This window comes from Mytilus californianus, unplaced genomic scaffold (assembly GCF_021869535.1).
Source record: "Mytilus californianus isolate M0D057914Y unplaced genomic scaffold, xbMytCali1.0.p SCAF_8, whole genome shotgun sequence".
Taxonomy (NCBI): Eukaryota; Metazoa; Mollusca; class Bivalvia; order Mytilida; family Mytilidae; genus Mytilus; species Mytilus californianus.
The window spans coordinates 31,082,575-31,099,508 of NW_026262734.1; the positions used below are offsets into that span (position 1 = coordinate 31,082,575).

General features: G+C 33.7%; 1 protein-coding gene across 1 annotated transcript; it reads left to right on the top strand.

Moving 5' to 3' along the window:
- Positions 1–37: 37 nt before the first annotated feature.
- LOC127711729 (serine/threonine-protein kinase MARK2-like) lies at positions 38–16,934 on the top strand. The gene is made up of 12 exons (XM_052217837.1): positions 38–333; positions 779–886; positions 2,146–2,345; positions 2,838–2,893; positions 3,602–3,734; positions 4,375–4,493; positions 6,133–6,266; positions 6,698–6,914; positions 7,673–7,926; positions 9,077–9,544; positions 10,040–10,212; positions 16,497–16,934. Exons 1-12 carry the CDS (start codon positions 64–66, stop codon positions 16,711–16,713), a joined length of 2,349 nt encoding a protein of 782 aa, XP_052073797.1. The 5' UTR covers positions 38–63; the 3' UTR covers positions 16,714–16,934.

Sequence of the window (16,934 nt, forward strand, 5' to 3'; positions counted from 1 at the left end):
GTCACAGTACGTTAATCGCAACAGAAACGGAGTTGGCAACGTCTTAGATAAGTTGCGGCAAAAATGAAGCAGCGAAGTTCAAAAGGAACGAATTCAACAGAACAAAGGCAGAAGACGAGGTCGAAGTCGATATTTGAATCTGGGCCAACTACTCCAAAAGATTGGTCTCCAGAAAACGTCAAAAGGGATTGCATGTATCATGGATACCGAATTATCAAAACCTTAGGAGAAGGTGCATACGCAAAGGTCAAACTTGCAGAGGTGATGGCAAGAAGATTGGCGCGAAATGAGGCAATGTCCATCAAGTCAGAGTTTTCCGATGGTGAACTGCAGGTATACACATATATTTGAAGTGAATTAATTCATGTTTCACATTATAATGTCAATTCTAAATTATACTGAATAATTGTGTTTAACTTACGATTTTTTTACGGTTTTTTTTTTGTTTGACTCATATACTTTGACTATATTTTCCTTCATATTTCAACATATTTCCCCTTATTTAATGTGTGCTTGCTCTTATCCTTACAATCTGACAATAACAGTTTTAATAGTTTATACGTGATATTCCTCTATTCTTATTTAAAACAAATCGAAACAAATATAAAATAATAAAACTAAATAGAATCAAAAAGGAAAAAAAAAGCAAAACAGTTGTGTTTAATGTTGATAATGAATTATAGAAATGAAAAAAATATATTCCCAAACTGAAACACTGACAAAATAAGTCAGATGGGTATTTCAAATCAGTATTTATCTGTTTAGTTTTAATTTGCAGGTTGCAATAAAAGTTATATCTAAAACTGCTGTTCCCAAAGAATTCCTGCTTAAATTTTTGCCACGTGAGGTTGAGAATCATACACAGATGCCAGAACATCCTCATGTCGTAAGTTATTTTGACTTTAAACGATTTACTTGACCACAATTAAATGTTAAGTAAAGCCACAATAACATAGGAAGCAATGGTTACTAGCCAAGGAGCAAGCCTGCTTTTTTTAAAATAATTTATTTCGAAATTAAATTTTGATTATTTTAATATCTCAACATGTGGTTTAATAGAAAAAAGACACAATCATCATTGGCACTACTGTTAGTGGTTCTTTTATCAACACTGCTGTTAGTTGTTCTTTTATTGACACTGCTGTTAGTGGTTCTTTTATTGACACTGCTGTGAAAGGTTCTTTTATCAACACTGCTGTTAGTTGTTCTTTTATTGACACTGCTGTTAGTGGTTCTTTTATTGACACTGCTGTGAAAGGTTATTTTATTGACACTGCTGTTAGTTGTTCTTTTATAAACACTGCTGTTAGTGGTTCTTTTATTGACACTGCTGTTAGTTGTTCTTTCATTGACACTGCTGTTAGTGGTTCTATTATCAACACTGCTGTTAGTTGTTCTTTTATTGACACTGCTATTAGTGGTTCTTTTATTGACACTGCTGTGAAAGGTTCTTTTATCAACACTGCTGTTAGTTGTTCTTTTATAAACACTGCTGTTAGTTGTTCTTTTATCAACACTGCTGTTAGTTGTTCTTTTATTGACACTGCTGTTAGTTGTTCTTTTATTGACACTGCTGTTAGTGGTTCTTTTATAAACACTGCTGTTAGTTGTTCTTTTATTGACACTGCTGTTAGTTGTTCTTTTATTGACACTGCTGTTAGTGGTTCTTTTATCAACACTGCTGTTAGTTGTTCTTTTATTGACACTGCTGTTATTAATTCTTTTATCAACAATGCTGTTAGTGGTTCTTTTATCAACACTGCTGTGAAAGGTTCTGTTATTGACACTGCTGTTATATTGGTTCTTTTCATGAACACTGATGTAAGTGGTTCTTTATTGACACCGCTGTTATTTTATTTTATTTTATCGAGATTGCCGATAGCGGTTCTTTTATCTTTTTGCTTTCTTTTATCTTTTTTGCTTTAAAATATTTACCCTTTTATATCGTTGTGTTTAAAAATATGAATGAAAAGAAATTTGAGGGATATGCAAATGAGACAGAAACCCACCAACGATAAAGAATAGTGCAAAAGGCCTATAAAATGAACGAATACAAAAATGAAGATCCCCATTTAGACCCTCACGTATTATCTAGATTTTGCTTTCTCACTACTTATGTATCAGTACTTTGTCTTTTCGTTTTAGGTTAGAATATTTGATCATTATTACACACGTGATCATGTATACTTAGTAATGGAGTACTGCTGTAATGGGGACCTCTTGGATCTTATCAATAAACATATAGGTACAAATCAGAAAGGAATCGGAGAGGAAGTGTCTCGGAAACTGTTTAGACAATTGTGTGAAGGGTTGCAACATATACATATGAATGGAGTTGTTCACAGGTACTTTATAAAAGAAAATCGAGGCGGAAGATACCAAGGGAACATTCAAAAGTCGAAGAAAAACTGACAACGCCATTTCAACTATTTTATTGCTGAAAATATATCTTTTAACCGTCTTTTAACATTTCATAATTGTTGTGATCGTGTAGTTACAATTAAGTAATATATAATCAAAGGGTGTTTAATGTGTTCCACCTTTTTATATCAAGTAATTAAGAATATCATAGCCATACGCACCATGTCATGCAGTGTGGAAACTAACATAGATAATAACATATATTAAAGAAAAAAACGAAAGATGTCCTTGCCCCAAAGTGTTTACAAAGCCTCAATGCTAATCGAAGACACTGATGATCTGTGTATGGTTTCTGTTGATTAACTCTTTCCGAAAACTTAACGTTCCCGAAGAAATTTCAAACGATTTAACTGTGATATTGGTCCAAATAGAAAAAAAGGAGAATTATGAAACATAATTGTTTACTTTTATTTCAGAGATTTAAAGTGTGAGAATGTTTTATTAGACGAAAACATGAATGCTAAGCTTACAGGTTAGTGTTAATTTTGGAGAACTTATTGACATTTACAAACATTAATTATAGGGAAGGAGAAGATTCAGCGCAAGTGCTCGTGTGATATAGATTTATTCATATTTTCAAAACTTATGTTTTGTGGCTTTTGTTTTCAGGTTGCTGTTTTTAAGATATTAGATGCCGTAATGTTTTGATTTCTAACTACAAAACAACCGAATTTATAAATATCGCTTAAAGGACTTTAATTCTTCATTTTCCGACTCTTCCAAACCAAATAGTTGTGTTACGATCGATAGTATCTGTAGGATTAGTTCAGCTTCAAGATAAACGTATACTTTAGGATAAGGGATCAACATAGAACAAGTGTCACACATGATACAAGGAGAGCCATTGGAAGAATATTGATATTCGCGTTAAATTGTAGTGACGACATATCACTAGAAACTCAAATTTTCGACACTAAAATATTTGTTCTAAATTTATGTTCAATAAATTAGGTTTGGATTAGTAAAAGTGAGTGCCTTGGTGCAGAGAAATTAAAAAGAGTGGCAGATTTCCACCATGCATTGACTATAGGAAGATTTCAATTATTGATTAGGATGAGATAATTCCTATTGATAATCATAATTATTATCTTTAAATATATTCAATTTGAGATTAAATGAGATCTGTATTGGTTATTATAAAATATTGTGTACATGGAAGCTAACTTTTCTTTGTTTTCAGATTTTGGATTTTCTGCAGCAGTTGATGACCCTAGCGCAATGCTTAAAACATCATGTGGATCTTACGCTTACACGGCACCAGAGGTTATAAAGAACAAACCGTACGAAGGCTTCAAATCAGATGTTTGGAGTTTGTAAGTTTGCCCTCAATAGTTGGACAAGATATATTTTTATAGGTGAAAGGCGTAAAATCAAAAAATTAAAATAGCCTTCCAATGCGCCATATTCTTTGGACTTCATGTATGCTTGGGCGTTGTGAATATTTTGAATATTTGAGGTAGAACAAATGATTTTCATATTGAGGGCATACAAAAATCTTTTCCCTGGTCGCATTCTAATTATAAGACAGTCGTTTGAGATAAAGGATGTGACAAAAATTTATCTATAGTGATATCTGTTAAATTGAGACGTCAAATTCTTGCTGAATTCCACAACTTTCAAGCATACATGAAGTCCAAAGAATATGGCGCATTGGAAAGCTATTTTGATTTTTGATTTGACGCCTTTCACCTATAAAAATTCAAATAGAAACAAATTCAGACATTATATTATCTGGACCAGTAAACTTGATGCAATATTCCAGTAGTTTGAATTAGGAACTTAGGGGATATAACTTTTTAAAGGACCTAACTCCTAAAATGACATTGTAGTAATACTGATATCCTAAAGCATTTATGAAGTCAACCAGAACAAATATTTTCAAACATTATATAAATAACACATAGCTGAGAGGGTGATAGAGCAGTTTATGAATGTTATCAATTTTGATTTTAGAGGTATAATTTTATTTGCCATGATAAACGGTCGTCTACCATTTAACGATGCTCAGATGTTAGAGATGGATGAAGATATGAAAATGCAGAGACTTCGGTTTGAACGCTCATCGTCTTTTGGTAAGGACCAACGATGTTTGATGGTATGGGTGGGGTTTTTAGAATAGCGAATAATTGTTAAAATAAAGAAAAAAGAGCAAATTTTAGGAATACATGTATAAGTAAACATTTAAGAAAAATAAAGAATACCGGTCAAAACACAAAGAAAAGAGAAATAATGACCTAAAAAACTAAAAATACAGAAATGAAGCATTTCCTGTTATTGAAGTTTTATTTCACATGATAGCACGCGACGTAGCCAAACATAATTTTAAATTTGTTGTGGAGCTTGCTTTCTTACAAATTGATCAACTAAAAGCTTCATATTTAATTCTAACATTTTCAGTTGATAGATAAAATACATATTGTAACCGTTTTGAAGTTGTAATTACATACCCTGTGGCATATGCTTAAGCTAGTTAAACATACCGGAAATCCGTTTATACTTAAGGGTTTGTTTTTTTTTATTTAGGCAGACATCCTCTTTTAGACTTCCGAGGCCCTCAAAACAAACAAAATGGGACGTAAGGTATACTTGAATGAGACTAGCGACAAGTTTTCATTATCATGTATTGAGACCATACAGTCGTATTTGTCTCACCTCGACCAAGTCGCACAGACGAGACTTAGGCGTGTGGTTTTAGGCGACGGAGTCAACAAATTGTTAAAGTTTTTTTATGAGGTCATTTCTTATGGAACCATTAATGGTAAGTCAATGATATTTGGGCTGCAGTTCTATCATTTGTATATATCATTTCTATGGATATCATTTCAAATAATTTGACCCCTCCCTCTCAGTCATGGCCTATTGACTTTGGAAATTTTCCATAGCTTTCATGTTAAAATTTATAAGGTCAGTTTAAGGTGGCCCACTAGTGGCAGGTCAATTATATTTCGTGTGCAGTTGTGTTAGCATTGGCACATTTCATTTCAATGGAGATTGTTTAGCCCTTCCCCCTCAGTCACGGTCTCTGGAAACTTTTGCATAGTTTTCATGTTAAAGTTTGTGTAAAAGTCAGTTTAACAATCTTAAGAGTAAACAATTATGATATGTCAACGGAAATTGGTATGCAGTTGTATTATAATTTGTAGTTTTCATTTTCATGGAGATTAATTATTTGCCCCCTGCTCCTTCAGTCATGGTTCATTGAATGTTTTGTTGCATTATGCTATCAAAACTACACACAGACGATACATATCTCTGTGTCAACAGTTTATCTTCTAATGTTGACTTGCAAACGTGTAGTGCAACAGTTATTTGTTATTCTTGCAGATATGCATATTTTAAGTAATGCGATTTACACGACTGATCTTGGTAGTATTTTCTTTTGTTTATTAGTTTTCTTGAGACATAAAATGTAATCTCACCTATTAACACTAGATAATAAAATCGTTTGTTTATTTTCAAAGTACTTTATAAAAGCTGTAAATGTGTATTGAACATAATACAGATTAACGCCTGTGGTTTAAAGGTAGTTACTTATACAAACACAGGATTAATACCATATTATTTTCTGTCAAGGTGCAATCAAATGGTATTAAAAAATTAACCCATGCATATATTTACAAGTTTTTAATACCGACAGATTTCTGTCTGTATTTCTTCATTATATAGTGTTTAAATATACGTCTGTTTCACTATTGTAATTTCTTCAAACAGATTGCATGGTTCTGATCCGGAAGCTGCTGCAGTATCATCCAGCAGAACGTCCACTTCTTGAAGACATACTAAATGATCCCTGGATAACAGGAAAGAAGCCGATTCCACGACAGCTACAGAGACCTAAATGGATTGTAAGTTTTCTCGTTTGAATTATTTTTATTTGTCATTTTGGAGCCTTTTATGACTAACTATGCGGTTTTGCTCATTGTTGAATGCCGTACGATGACCTATAATTGTTAACTTCTACGTCATTTAGTCTATGTTGCAGAGTCGTCTCATTGGCAATTATACCACATCTTCTTATTTTTATATTGAGACACAAAACAGATACACTTCGAATAATTTTCTGTTTTTGATGTCAGTTATATTAAAACGAAAATAATTTCTAAAATTAAAGAGTCACGAGACTCTTGATCACTTTGATACAGTAGCTATTTTTTTCCTAAAGTTATAACTTTTAATTTTTCTCAGTTGTTCACGAACACCAGTCGTGGCAACTACAAGACTGTTCTTTTGGACTATATTTAGTCTGCATTTTAAGTTTTTCTTTATTTATATTTAGAATCCGTACCAAGCCAAGAAACCTGATTTAGTGGACGTCCCGACAATTATTCATACGCCAAAGAAAGTAATAGAATTTTCACCGAGGATGCGGAACAATACTATCTGTTACCGACCCGACGCCTCTCCAAAAACTTACACAGAATCATTAAGAGGAACAGTGACGCTAAACCACAATGTTGGAGAAACTGTAACCCTTAAAAGTCGCTCTGGCAGAGGTATGCTTACCTCTTTTTTGCTTGTCTATTTTGTATCCATGCACATGAAAGTGAAAACAACAATGTATCCCAACTGACTCACATACATGTGAACCTCCCGACGGGAGTACAATAATCCCGTTTTCAGGGGTTTCCTCCCGACCTCCCTTTGAAGAGAAAAAAATCCCGTGTATGAAATATTTCATGAATGAAAAATTTCAGCCCAACATAATTGGTGTAACTGACCACAGGCACTAGACGTTCTGTCAATAGTAATAACATATTGGCAATGGGAAGAAAATAGTGTCCATATATATATATGGACACTATTTTCTTCCCATTGCCAATATTTTATATGGACACTATTTTCTTCCCATTGCCAATATTTTATTACTATTGACAGAACGTCTAGTGCCTGTGAACTGACATTACCTGAAGTCAGTTGACCGACATATGTACTAGAAATGTTAATTGGAAATATTTATTGTTACTTAAATTGTAGCACTTTTTAAATAAGCTAATAGTGCGAAGTCGGAAAAAATCACATTTATGACCCAAATAGAAAGTCTTTTCCGTTTTCACGAGAGAATTGTTATTTACAAATTAAAGTCAAATGCAGTTATCAATCAATCAAATAATATAATTATTGAATATGTTTTTACCAATCCAGTTCTAAAAAGGTTGTATGATTTATTTCGAATTTCCCCCTTTTCTTTGTCCTTTAGATAACAGTTGTCTAGTCCGAAAATTGTAAAACTACAATTTTATTTTGAAAATAGCTTTTAAAAAAAGGATGGATGTGGCGACTGTACAATCCAGGCCAAACACTTGGCCTCGAAGTAAAGATGGATCTCCGTTACCAACGAAACCAGGAAATAAGCCCAGAATATCTGCTGTACAACAGAAACACCAGACCCGACAGAATGGTCCAGATATCAGAACTATTGCTAAAATAATTACAGAAAGATACCGACAAGGAGAAATGGGTTCTATGGACATTTCGAAACAAGTGCCACTTTGGCTTGTTAATCAGGTTAGCCTTTTTTGATTAAGCAAACTCAAGATCAAATTGAAATTTGCAACATCTATTTCTTATTCATTTTAGGTAAAAATAGTTTTGTGTTTGTTTAATTAGTGAACTTTTTTATCAAAAAAAAATGAAAACGGTGTTTTATACAACAAGCAATGATTGCGTACGCTTTTCTGCGTTAAAATCAGTACGAAATACGAAGCCATATTTAAAATGAGATAAAATTAAGATACTTTAAGAACAGCTAGAATAAATAAGGACCAGTTAAAGATACAAGGCTTATGATTTTGTACACAAGACGCGCTTTTCGTCTACACTAGACTCGTCAGGGACGCTCGAATCAAAATAGTTTGAAGACCAAATCAAGTATGAAGTTAAAAAGCATTGTTTACATAAAATTTCAAAATTGTCTGCCAAATACGGCTACGGTAATCTATGCCTGGGTTACAGAGAATCCTTAGTACTTCGAACAATTCAAAGTTTTGTAAACAATAAATGTGGTAAATTTATATAAAGGTAAATGTAATTTGTTATTTTCTTTTCATTAATCAACTTTTTGATGCAGAAAAAAAAGAAAACGGTGTTTTACACAGGTTTTGATGCAGCAAGCAAATGATTTGTGTATGCTTTTGTGTGTAATAATCTGTACGAAATACGAAGTAATATTTAAAATAAGCATTATGTCACCCATGCGTATGTAAGGAGTAGAATTTTTGGAAAACCAATTCAATTTAATGGTTTTTAGTTTAATTTAAAGCCGGGTTTAAATCGGTTGTGGTTTACCAGTTTCAAAACAAATAAAATTTAATTAATAATGATTCGTTAAATTGTTCAAACTACAGACTGGAGGATTGCTGGAGATTTGATACATTTAGGAAAACGGTTTGGGTTTTCATGAAGCAAATGTAACACCAGTGTTGGTTTCGAACTTGTTCAGAACCTGTGTGGAAGATCGAATAGATGGTATGTCAATCCAGAAACGGAAACCAGTTTAGAGGCAACACATACACTCTTAATCTGAGTAGATAACCATTGACAATAACTGCAAGTTATTACGATATGTAAAGAATGTTTGCTAGAGTATGGCCTTGAAGGCGATAATGTATGTGAATTTTTTAATTGGATAATTCTTTCTAATTTTTCATTTTTAAAGATTCTTAACTCAGAGGGAGAACAGAGCGAACAGGAGAAAGCTAGACTATTTGCAAATGGAATTGAAGCATTGACACAACAAGACGAAGAAGGGCAACGCAGTGTTTCACCCGGATGTCCCGCATGCGCAATGTCGTCTCTCTCAAACACTTTAAATACTGAGAAACTAACAGATAATGTTTCAGTTTCACAGAAAAAGAAACAGAATCATAATGGTAAACCCAGCTGTCGCTCTAATTTAACTAAAACATCAGCATCCCCTAGATCCACGGCAAAATCGTCTTTATCAAAGACACAAACTGAAGCATGTGTATCATCTAGACCTGTTAGCGCAAAGCCATGCTCTAAATCACAAACGGCTCAGAAAAAACAGATGGTGAATTACTCGAGTCCATTGCCAATTAAAAAGTCAACAAAAAGTGCTGACGGGAGGATAGTTGTTAAACAAAGTGTCGCCACTTTCAACCAGGTATGATAAACACGTTTGACAAAACATAATTATATAGATAATGATAGACAAATACAACAATATGGTGCTTATTATATGTTTTTATTTTATCTGATTATGTCGGATTACATGACGGTGTGGATGGGGGTTTACAGAGTAGAGAATGGTGGGCAAAAAATTTAAAGAATTATAGAGAAAAATGAACCCAAATAATAAAGAATGGAGAAAAATGAGGTGCAAAAATATAAAGAATAGAGAATAATGGACAAAAAGTATAAAGAATAGAGACAAATGGCCTAAAAAATTAAAGAATACAGAAATGGAGGACCCCCGCCCCCCCCCCCCCCCCCCCCCCCCCCCCCGTCCCCATCCAGACCCTCTTACATCAACATTTGCTATTACTGTACTGTGTTTTTTGTTTTATTTTGTATGTCTATAGATTCATGTACTAGTACTTGTGTAAAAGCAGATTCTTTTAGAGATAATTGAAAAATTATATTTTTTAATTTGTAACAGGCGAAAAAAATACCAACAAATTCAACTGCACCAAATATAAAAATCAGTCCACCTTCAACGAAAGTGAGTAGAGGATTCAAGTTTAAAATAATGACACCTGCAGGTCGTGCTAAAATGTGCAGAGAGAGAAAAATGCATGCTTACACCAACATGCATGCATTTCAAGATGTAGTGTAAGTATAAGACGATACAATTTTATTTATATTTTATATTTTTATTTGTGACGGGTGCTACATGTGGAGCAGGATCTGCTCACCCTTCCGGAGCACATGATAGCACCCCCGGTTTTTGATGGGGTTCGTGTTGCTCAACCTTTGGTTTTCTTAGCTGCGAAACCGTAGCTCTTATGTCCTTATGATATTTTTTGACAATTTGTGAATTCATGGTCCACAAATTGTGAAAAAAATATAATAAGGACCTAATAGCTACGGTTCCGCATCTATGGTCCGCAAATTGTGAAAAAAAATATCATAAGGACATAATAGCTACGGTTCATTGTGTTTATCTTTATACTAAACTTGGCGTGTGAATCGCTTACAACCCCCTACGGATCCATAGAGGGTTAGTAAAATCCATAGCGGCTTCGGCCTCAACCCCTATGAATTTTACTAATCCTCTATGGATCCGTAGGGGGACAATAGCAAACCATATATTAAATTGTAATGGTTAATGGTTTTTAAAACGCTTGACGTACTTACAGTGGCGTAGCTAGGTCATTTTTACGTGTACGCCCGAACCTCGGTGAGGGATATGAAGGCCCAAGCGGGTCCAGGCCAAAGAACCTGCTGGTAGTGGATTAGCGGGGACGAAGCCTCCGGAAGTTTAAGAGTTATCCAGAATGACATTTATCATGAAAATTGACTCATCATAGATACCAGGATAGAAATTTTGTACTTACGCCAGAGGCGCGTTTCGTCTGCAAAAGACACATTGACCAACGTCGCTCAAAACAAACGTGACAAAAATTCCAGATCGTCTGTCAGTATAAAACTGAAAAATGAACGAAAAAAAATTTGCTTCAGAAATTAACCATGAAAAAAACACTTCAAGAAAGTTTCATTAAATTCGACAAAGGTATAACAAAGTTATTGAAATGCCACAAATCTTAACCTCAGACTGTTGATGCAAAAGGAACTTCCTTTTATCCATAAAAAACGGGAATACTGATCATATATAATTTCGTCATTATGCTCTGGCTACTCTTTTGACCATAAACAGTTTTTGTCCAGCTACCGTAAAATTTTACGAAGGTTTGACAAAGTTATTGATATCTTTAAACTTTAACCACATACTGAACCTACATGTACATAGTTATAATATTGGCACTACTGACGAAATTTAGGATCGAAATGTCTCACTTTCGCGACATAAATGTCAATGGCTCGACAAAAATGCAAACCACATATCCAATCTTAGCACATAATGAATTGCATTAAAAAAAATGCTTCGCTGAGCGCAGCTGGATACGACAGCAGAGGTCCAACCCTGAACAGTCGGGGCAAAAATGAACACAATATTCGCACTTGATACAGATCTGAATTTGGATTGTAATTAAATATTTGACACATAATAGGTTTCTGACACAGACTAATTGTAGTCAAAGAACTTGAATTGGTTATGTGATGTGAATTTATATTAATTTTTTTTGCTTTTGTGCAATACACTATGATGTTGCGAATTGTCCAACCCCCCACCCCACAACCCCCGAAAATTTCTTTCCCTCAAGATATAGTCATAATCTTAATTCAAATTTCAAATGGAGTTTGCAAACATAATAGCCCATATAAATACATCATAAAAGTCTTAAAATAGAAAATGACGTACATAATCATGGCTAAAATTAAATAACCTTCATCAACTTTTTTAAAATAGTAACTTCAAAAAAGAAATTGACAGCTAATCACCTCAAGACAATACAACATTTCTTTATATATAATTTAAAAGCAGTGTAAGGGAGGTAATTCAAAATGTTGTGTTTGAATCACTTTCCTTACACTGCTTTTAAATTATGTTGTGTACTTAAGTAATTGTCCATTAACCAGGACACCCTTGTTTCCCCCTTTTATGCCCATAATTCCTAAACGGTTATAGCCATAACGCCCTAAAGCCAAATTTAGCCATCCCTTTGTGGTATGGAAACTTGTGGTATAATTTCAGAGAGATCCATACACCATTCCACAAGTTATTGTCTGAAAACTAGAAAAATGCTTATTTGGGCCACTTTTTGGTCCCTAATTCCTTAACTGTTGGGACCATAACCCCCAAAATCAATCCAAACCTTCCTTTTATGGTCATAAAACTTTGTGTATAAATTTCATAGATTTCTATTTACGAATACTAAAGTTATTGTGCGAAAACCAAATGTCTTCGGACGATGACGACGACGACGACGTGATACTAATATATATACGACCGCAAATTTTTTTGGGGTCGTATAAAAAGGAAAGTGAGAGTAGAATTCAGGGGAGATTTAGACTTTGACAGAAAACGTACAAATATATAGTATGCTACTTATTTTCGTCACTTTTATTCGCAATTACAAGCCATTGAAGAAAGACTTAGAAGGTTGGTGAACTGTTAACCAATTCTTTTAATTTTATTTAGATGAAAATATTTTTTTATACCAAATTCAAGTGTACGCCCGGGCGTTTTGACGTAAACGTAGCTACGCGCATGACTTAGAAGTAAGAAAAAAGATGTTCAACCTTCTACCTGAACAAATGATATTCAAAAATCTACCGATGTCGTTATGAGGGTGTGGATGGGGGTTTACAGAATAGAGAATAATGGGCCAAAAGTATAAAAAATAGAGAAAAATGGACCAAAAAAATAAAGGATAGAGAATAATGAGGTGCTATAATATAAAGAAAAGAGAAAATGGCCTAAAAAATAAAGGACAAGCTTTATTTTGTAACGATGAATTGGTCTGTTTACCTGAAAGTTGATTGATTAGAAATTTAATTCTTGAAGAGATTCAATATACCAGCTAATACTTTTTTACTGGATTCTCACTTTCTTATTTGAATTTGAATTTTTCTTCCCTGGCGTTTATTAAATTATTTTTTTTATTTCTGCTGCTGTCCCTACCTCGAGTAGTGCATAACGTGAGGGTACCCAAATTGCACCTATTTTGACAGTTTTTTCACCTACGTTTTTTTTATGATCCAGACAAAAGTTTCCATTCTGTGTTTACTTTGAAGAGGTATCCTTATTTACTATATAGTTACACCAATTTCATTTTGAATCCATATTGAATCATAGAAAAATGGGTTTGAACCGACCTCCAAATGATCCAGGATTCCTTGCATCCATGCTAAAATTCACATCCTGAAAAATTGAATAACAGATGTTTTGTTCCATTACTTCAAATATTTAGAACAACTTGACAATTGTCCATGCTTACTATTAATTTTTTAAGAAATAGATGCTTGTAACATATTTAAATTCCTCATTTCTAAAAGATGACTTTTTGAGAACGTCGCATGGCGACGTTTCCGTAGATTTACTTTTTCAAGTGAATGCTTCATCTGTTGATATTTACTGTGAACGTTTTGTGGGCGTAGCTACCCGGAGGCACGACAGCACGTGCATCCACGTCATTTTCACCAAAAAAAAAAGAGAGAGAGAGAGAGTTAGAGAGAGAGAGGGACAAAGTTAACAATATAGGTATTTGTCTTTCTATGTATGCATTTTAAAAACTACACAAAGAATAAAAGCAAGAGGAATACACATGCAGCGAAATTTTTAATCCTGTAAGACATGTATGTGTACGATAAAAACATACAACTGGTTTAAACTTAGCGGAACTTTTTATATTAAAAAATACCACCTACATAGTTGCCGATACCACCACCATAACGTAAAACTATACTCAGGCGCTTAAGTGAAAAAAAAACCCCATAATCCTCCTATAGGGTAAACAAAAAAACTTGAAAATTATTATTTTCCGCTTCGCCAAAAGCACACATCTTACTAAAACGAGGACTCTTCAACTCGTATCGATCCGGGGATAATTACTGTTACCTTGTGAACTAGTTCAAACTTGACTAAGTATGTAGGTCTTGACAACACGAATAGTTCATTTTCACATTACGTCAACGTATTCTCGTCCTGGTGTGCATGTAATATTTGCTACCAGACATTAATAACCATTCAATCAATCAATAGTTTCCGTATACTAGTAGATGAGAAGTTGGAACTGCTTTTATTATAAAAAAAAGTACACATTTTCCAGTACATGTATTATGTTTTTTATTTATTTTACACAAAAATATCTTCTATATAGATTCGATAATTCGAAGTCGTTTCTATATGGGCCGGCTATATTGTAAAAGCATTTAGATAAATTGCTAATTCTAACTCGTTTTACTGGACTGTTTGGTCATTCAATATTGTTATAAATTTTCTGTCCGAGTCGGGCTCTTAACTGCTGATTCTTGTTCGAAAGATACACCAAACTTTTAATACACGTATCTTCACTGTTATCATCTAGATATTTCCATACAACTGGTCGAATGCATATGTATTTGTTAATTAGCTGTATAATTAACAAACGCAGATCATGAAAAAGATCGTGATCAAAGTACCATTCCCTCTGAAAATGTTCATTAATTTTAACTTCGAGAATTCCTAACTGCATAAGATTAGAAATTCCTATCTCTCTCTTGTAGAGTTTACCCACAAAATTTTTAAACATCTAAATACATATGTTAAGCAAAATATTGGAGAATGTGTCCACCAAGTATTTGGTATCCAATGATGTTTATGCTAACAGAAACTCCACATATAGTATTGTGTTTATGTTTATTGTTTGTTTTTTATACATCTACTTTGCTCAATACAAATACTAGCATATGGAACAAATCTCTGTGATTTTAATAGCTCTCACGGCGTACAAAAAACCGCAAACGACAATGTTTAGCCTTCATTCGACTCGAAGTTAAACAAATAGTTGACCTAAAAAACAACAACAAAAATGTCCAAGTTTTATTACGGTTGTAATTGTTTTAAAACGCTATATATGCGGAGCTTCCAGGGGGCTTCGCCCCCCCCCCCCTGGCCCCCCTAACAGGCCTTTGCCCTAGACCTACTGGGGGCCTTAGGCGGCCCCCAGACCCCTCGCCCTTTAGTTTGTGATTCCACTTCATCAAAAAGGTAGCTCGATTCAGCTATGTTGAAAGACGTGTATAATGTCAAATTATAAAAATACAAATTGTTTAGTCTCAAAGAAAACTTGTAAGATTTCCGCAGCTATTTTTGTTGAATAGGAGAAATTTGGGTACTCGGTGCAATTTGGATACTGTGACGTTATGCATATTTGTAACAGTAAACTTCATTGTGAATATAACATGAAAAATAAAGTGAGGAAGAAAAAATATTACCGAAAGTTAAAAAGTTACAAAAAAAAAAATGGAAATCCAGACACAAGTACATATTGTCCCTGTGACGAGTTGGTAGATCTTGACGATATCTGACTAAGAGTTGAAAATAGTTTCCCGAAAACACTTTCCTTGCATTATCGGCTTTACCTCGTAACTGGCGTTCACTATCTATATAGTGAGCAATAAGACATGTGCTGCATGTACAGTAGAAAAATGCGCCCCCTTCCGGGCCTCTTGAAATGTTGTTATTGAAGCCAATATTGCACAAGCTTTAGTTTTCCGTGCATAAATAATGCCACTGGACGTTAAGCAGTCGAAATTTCAATGTTGTTTTGTGCCATTTTCTAACGTTGTAAATTGTTTGTTTGTGCATCTGTCCTAATTTGTTTTCAGTTGTTTCCGTCTTGTATTGTCAATGATAATTTCTGAGCCTTCGAGATTTATACAGGATTAAAAGACTACGAAAGTCCTTACTAAGATAACTCTATTGCATGCTGATCGTAAATTAACTAAAAAGCATGTGGAATAATTAATATTCAACTAATCCATTCACTGACAGAGCTGTTTAATCTACCAGTATTATATTTACTTTAAACTTTTTATCAAATTCACACTAGTAAAAAAGAAACTTAGCTTTCACAATCCTATTTTTCACTGATATTTTTTAGGAAAAAATAATGTTTTAAAACATTGCTTACTTTTGTGGTTACAAAAAAAAATAATGTATTGTTTTGATTCCGTGGGCTCAGTCTTGAACACTAAATTAAAGTTGAACTTAAACGGAGTTAAACTTTGTATTTCTTTTAACTGCTTTTATGTTTTAAAAACGCTTTATGTATTTGATTTAAAAAATTTCTTCTTTTGCATTCTAAATGTTGTATTTTGCAAAAAGATACATGTTATGCACCCTGAAATTTGTATCATATGTTTATTGATTTTAAACATATGGCAATTCAGTCTCTAGTAATTGCTATTATCATAATCTATGTTTTAGTCTTTATTTGTCAATGTTTGAATATTTTATGCATTGATTATCATGTGTGTGAAATATGAATGTTATACTATTTTTTAAACAGGTGGCCTTTACCGTTAGTGCATGGTCAAAGTGTTTCCAGTAGTGCAAATCGCACGGCAAATGCATCCCCCTCAGGTCAACTCAACACCACACCACGTGACATATGCAGATCAGACACAAGCAGGTTATCGGAATATACAGAGGAGAGTCCAATAGTTTCAAATGACGCCACAAATATGGCTTCTAAACATAAACTTGTAGTGCATGTGTGTTCATAGTATTGTTTAAAGTCAGATAGAATTATAAATGAATTATCTGAAGAAATTCAAGATCATCATAACATGAATATGAGTGCTAATGATTTTGTCAATCTTACAGATTAGTCACATATTTGTAAAGTAAAAGTTTTAAAACATACTTAGGAATTTGTCACATTTCTTTCAGATGTTGCATGGTTAATTTATGTTAATACATATTCAAAATGTGATTTTAAATGTTA

Excerpts from the sequence above, each read along its gene's own strand:
- LOC127711729 (XM_052217837.1), top strand. The coding sequence starts at position 64 with ATGAAGCAGCGAAGTTCAAAAGGAACGAATTCAACAGAACAAAGGCAG. Across the intron at positions 887-2,145 it reads TGCCAGAACATCCTCATGTC|GTTAGAATATTTGATCATTA; the intron begins GTAAGTTATTTT and ends TTTTCGTTTTAG. Across the intron at positions 6,915-7,672 it reads TAAAAGTCGCTCTGGCAGAG|CTTTTAAAAAAAGGATGGAT; the intron begins GTATGCTTACCT and ends TTTTGAAAATAG.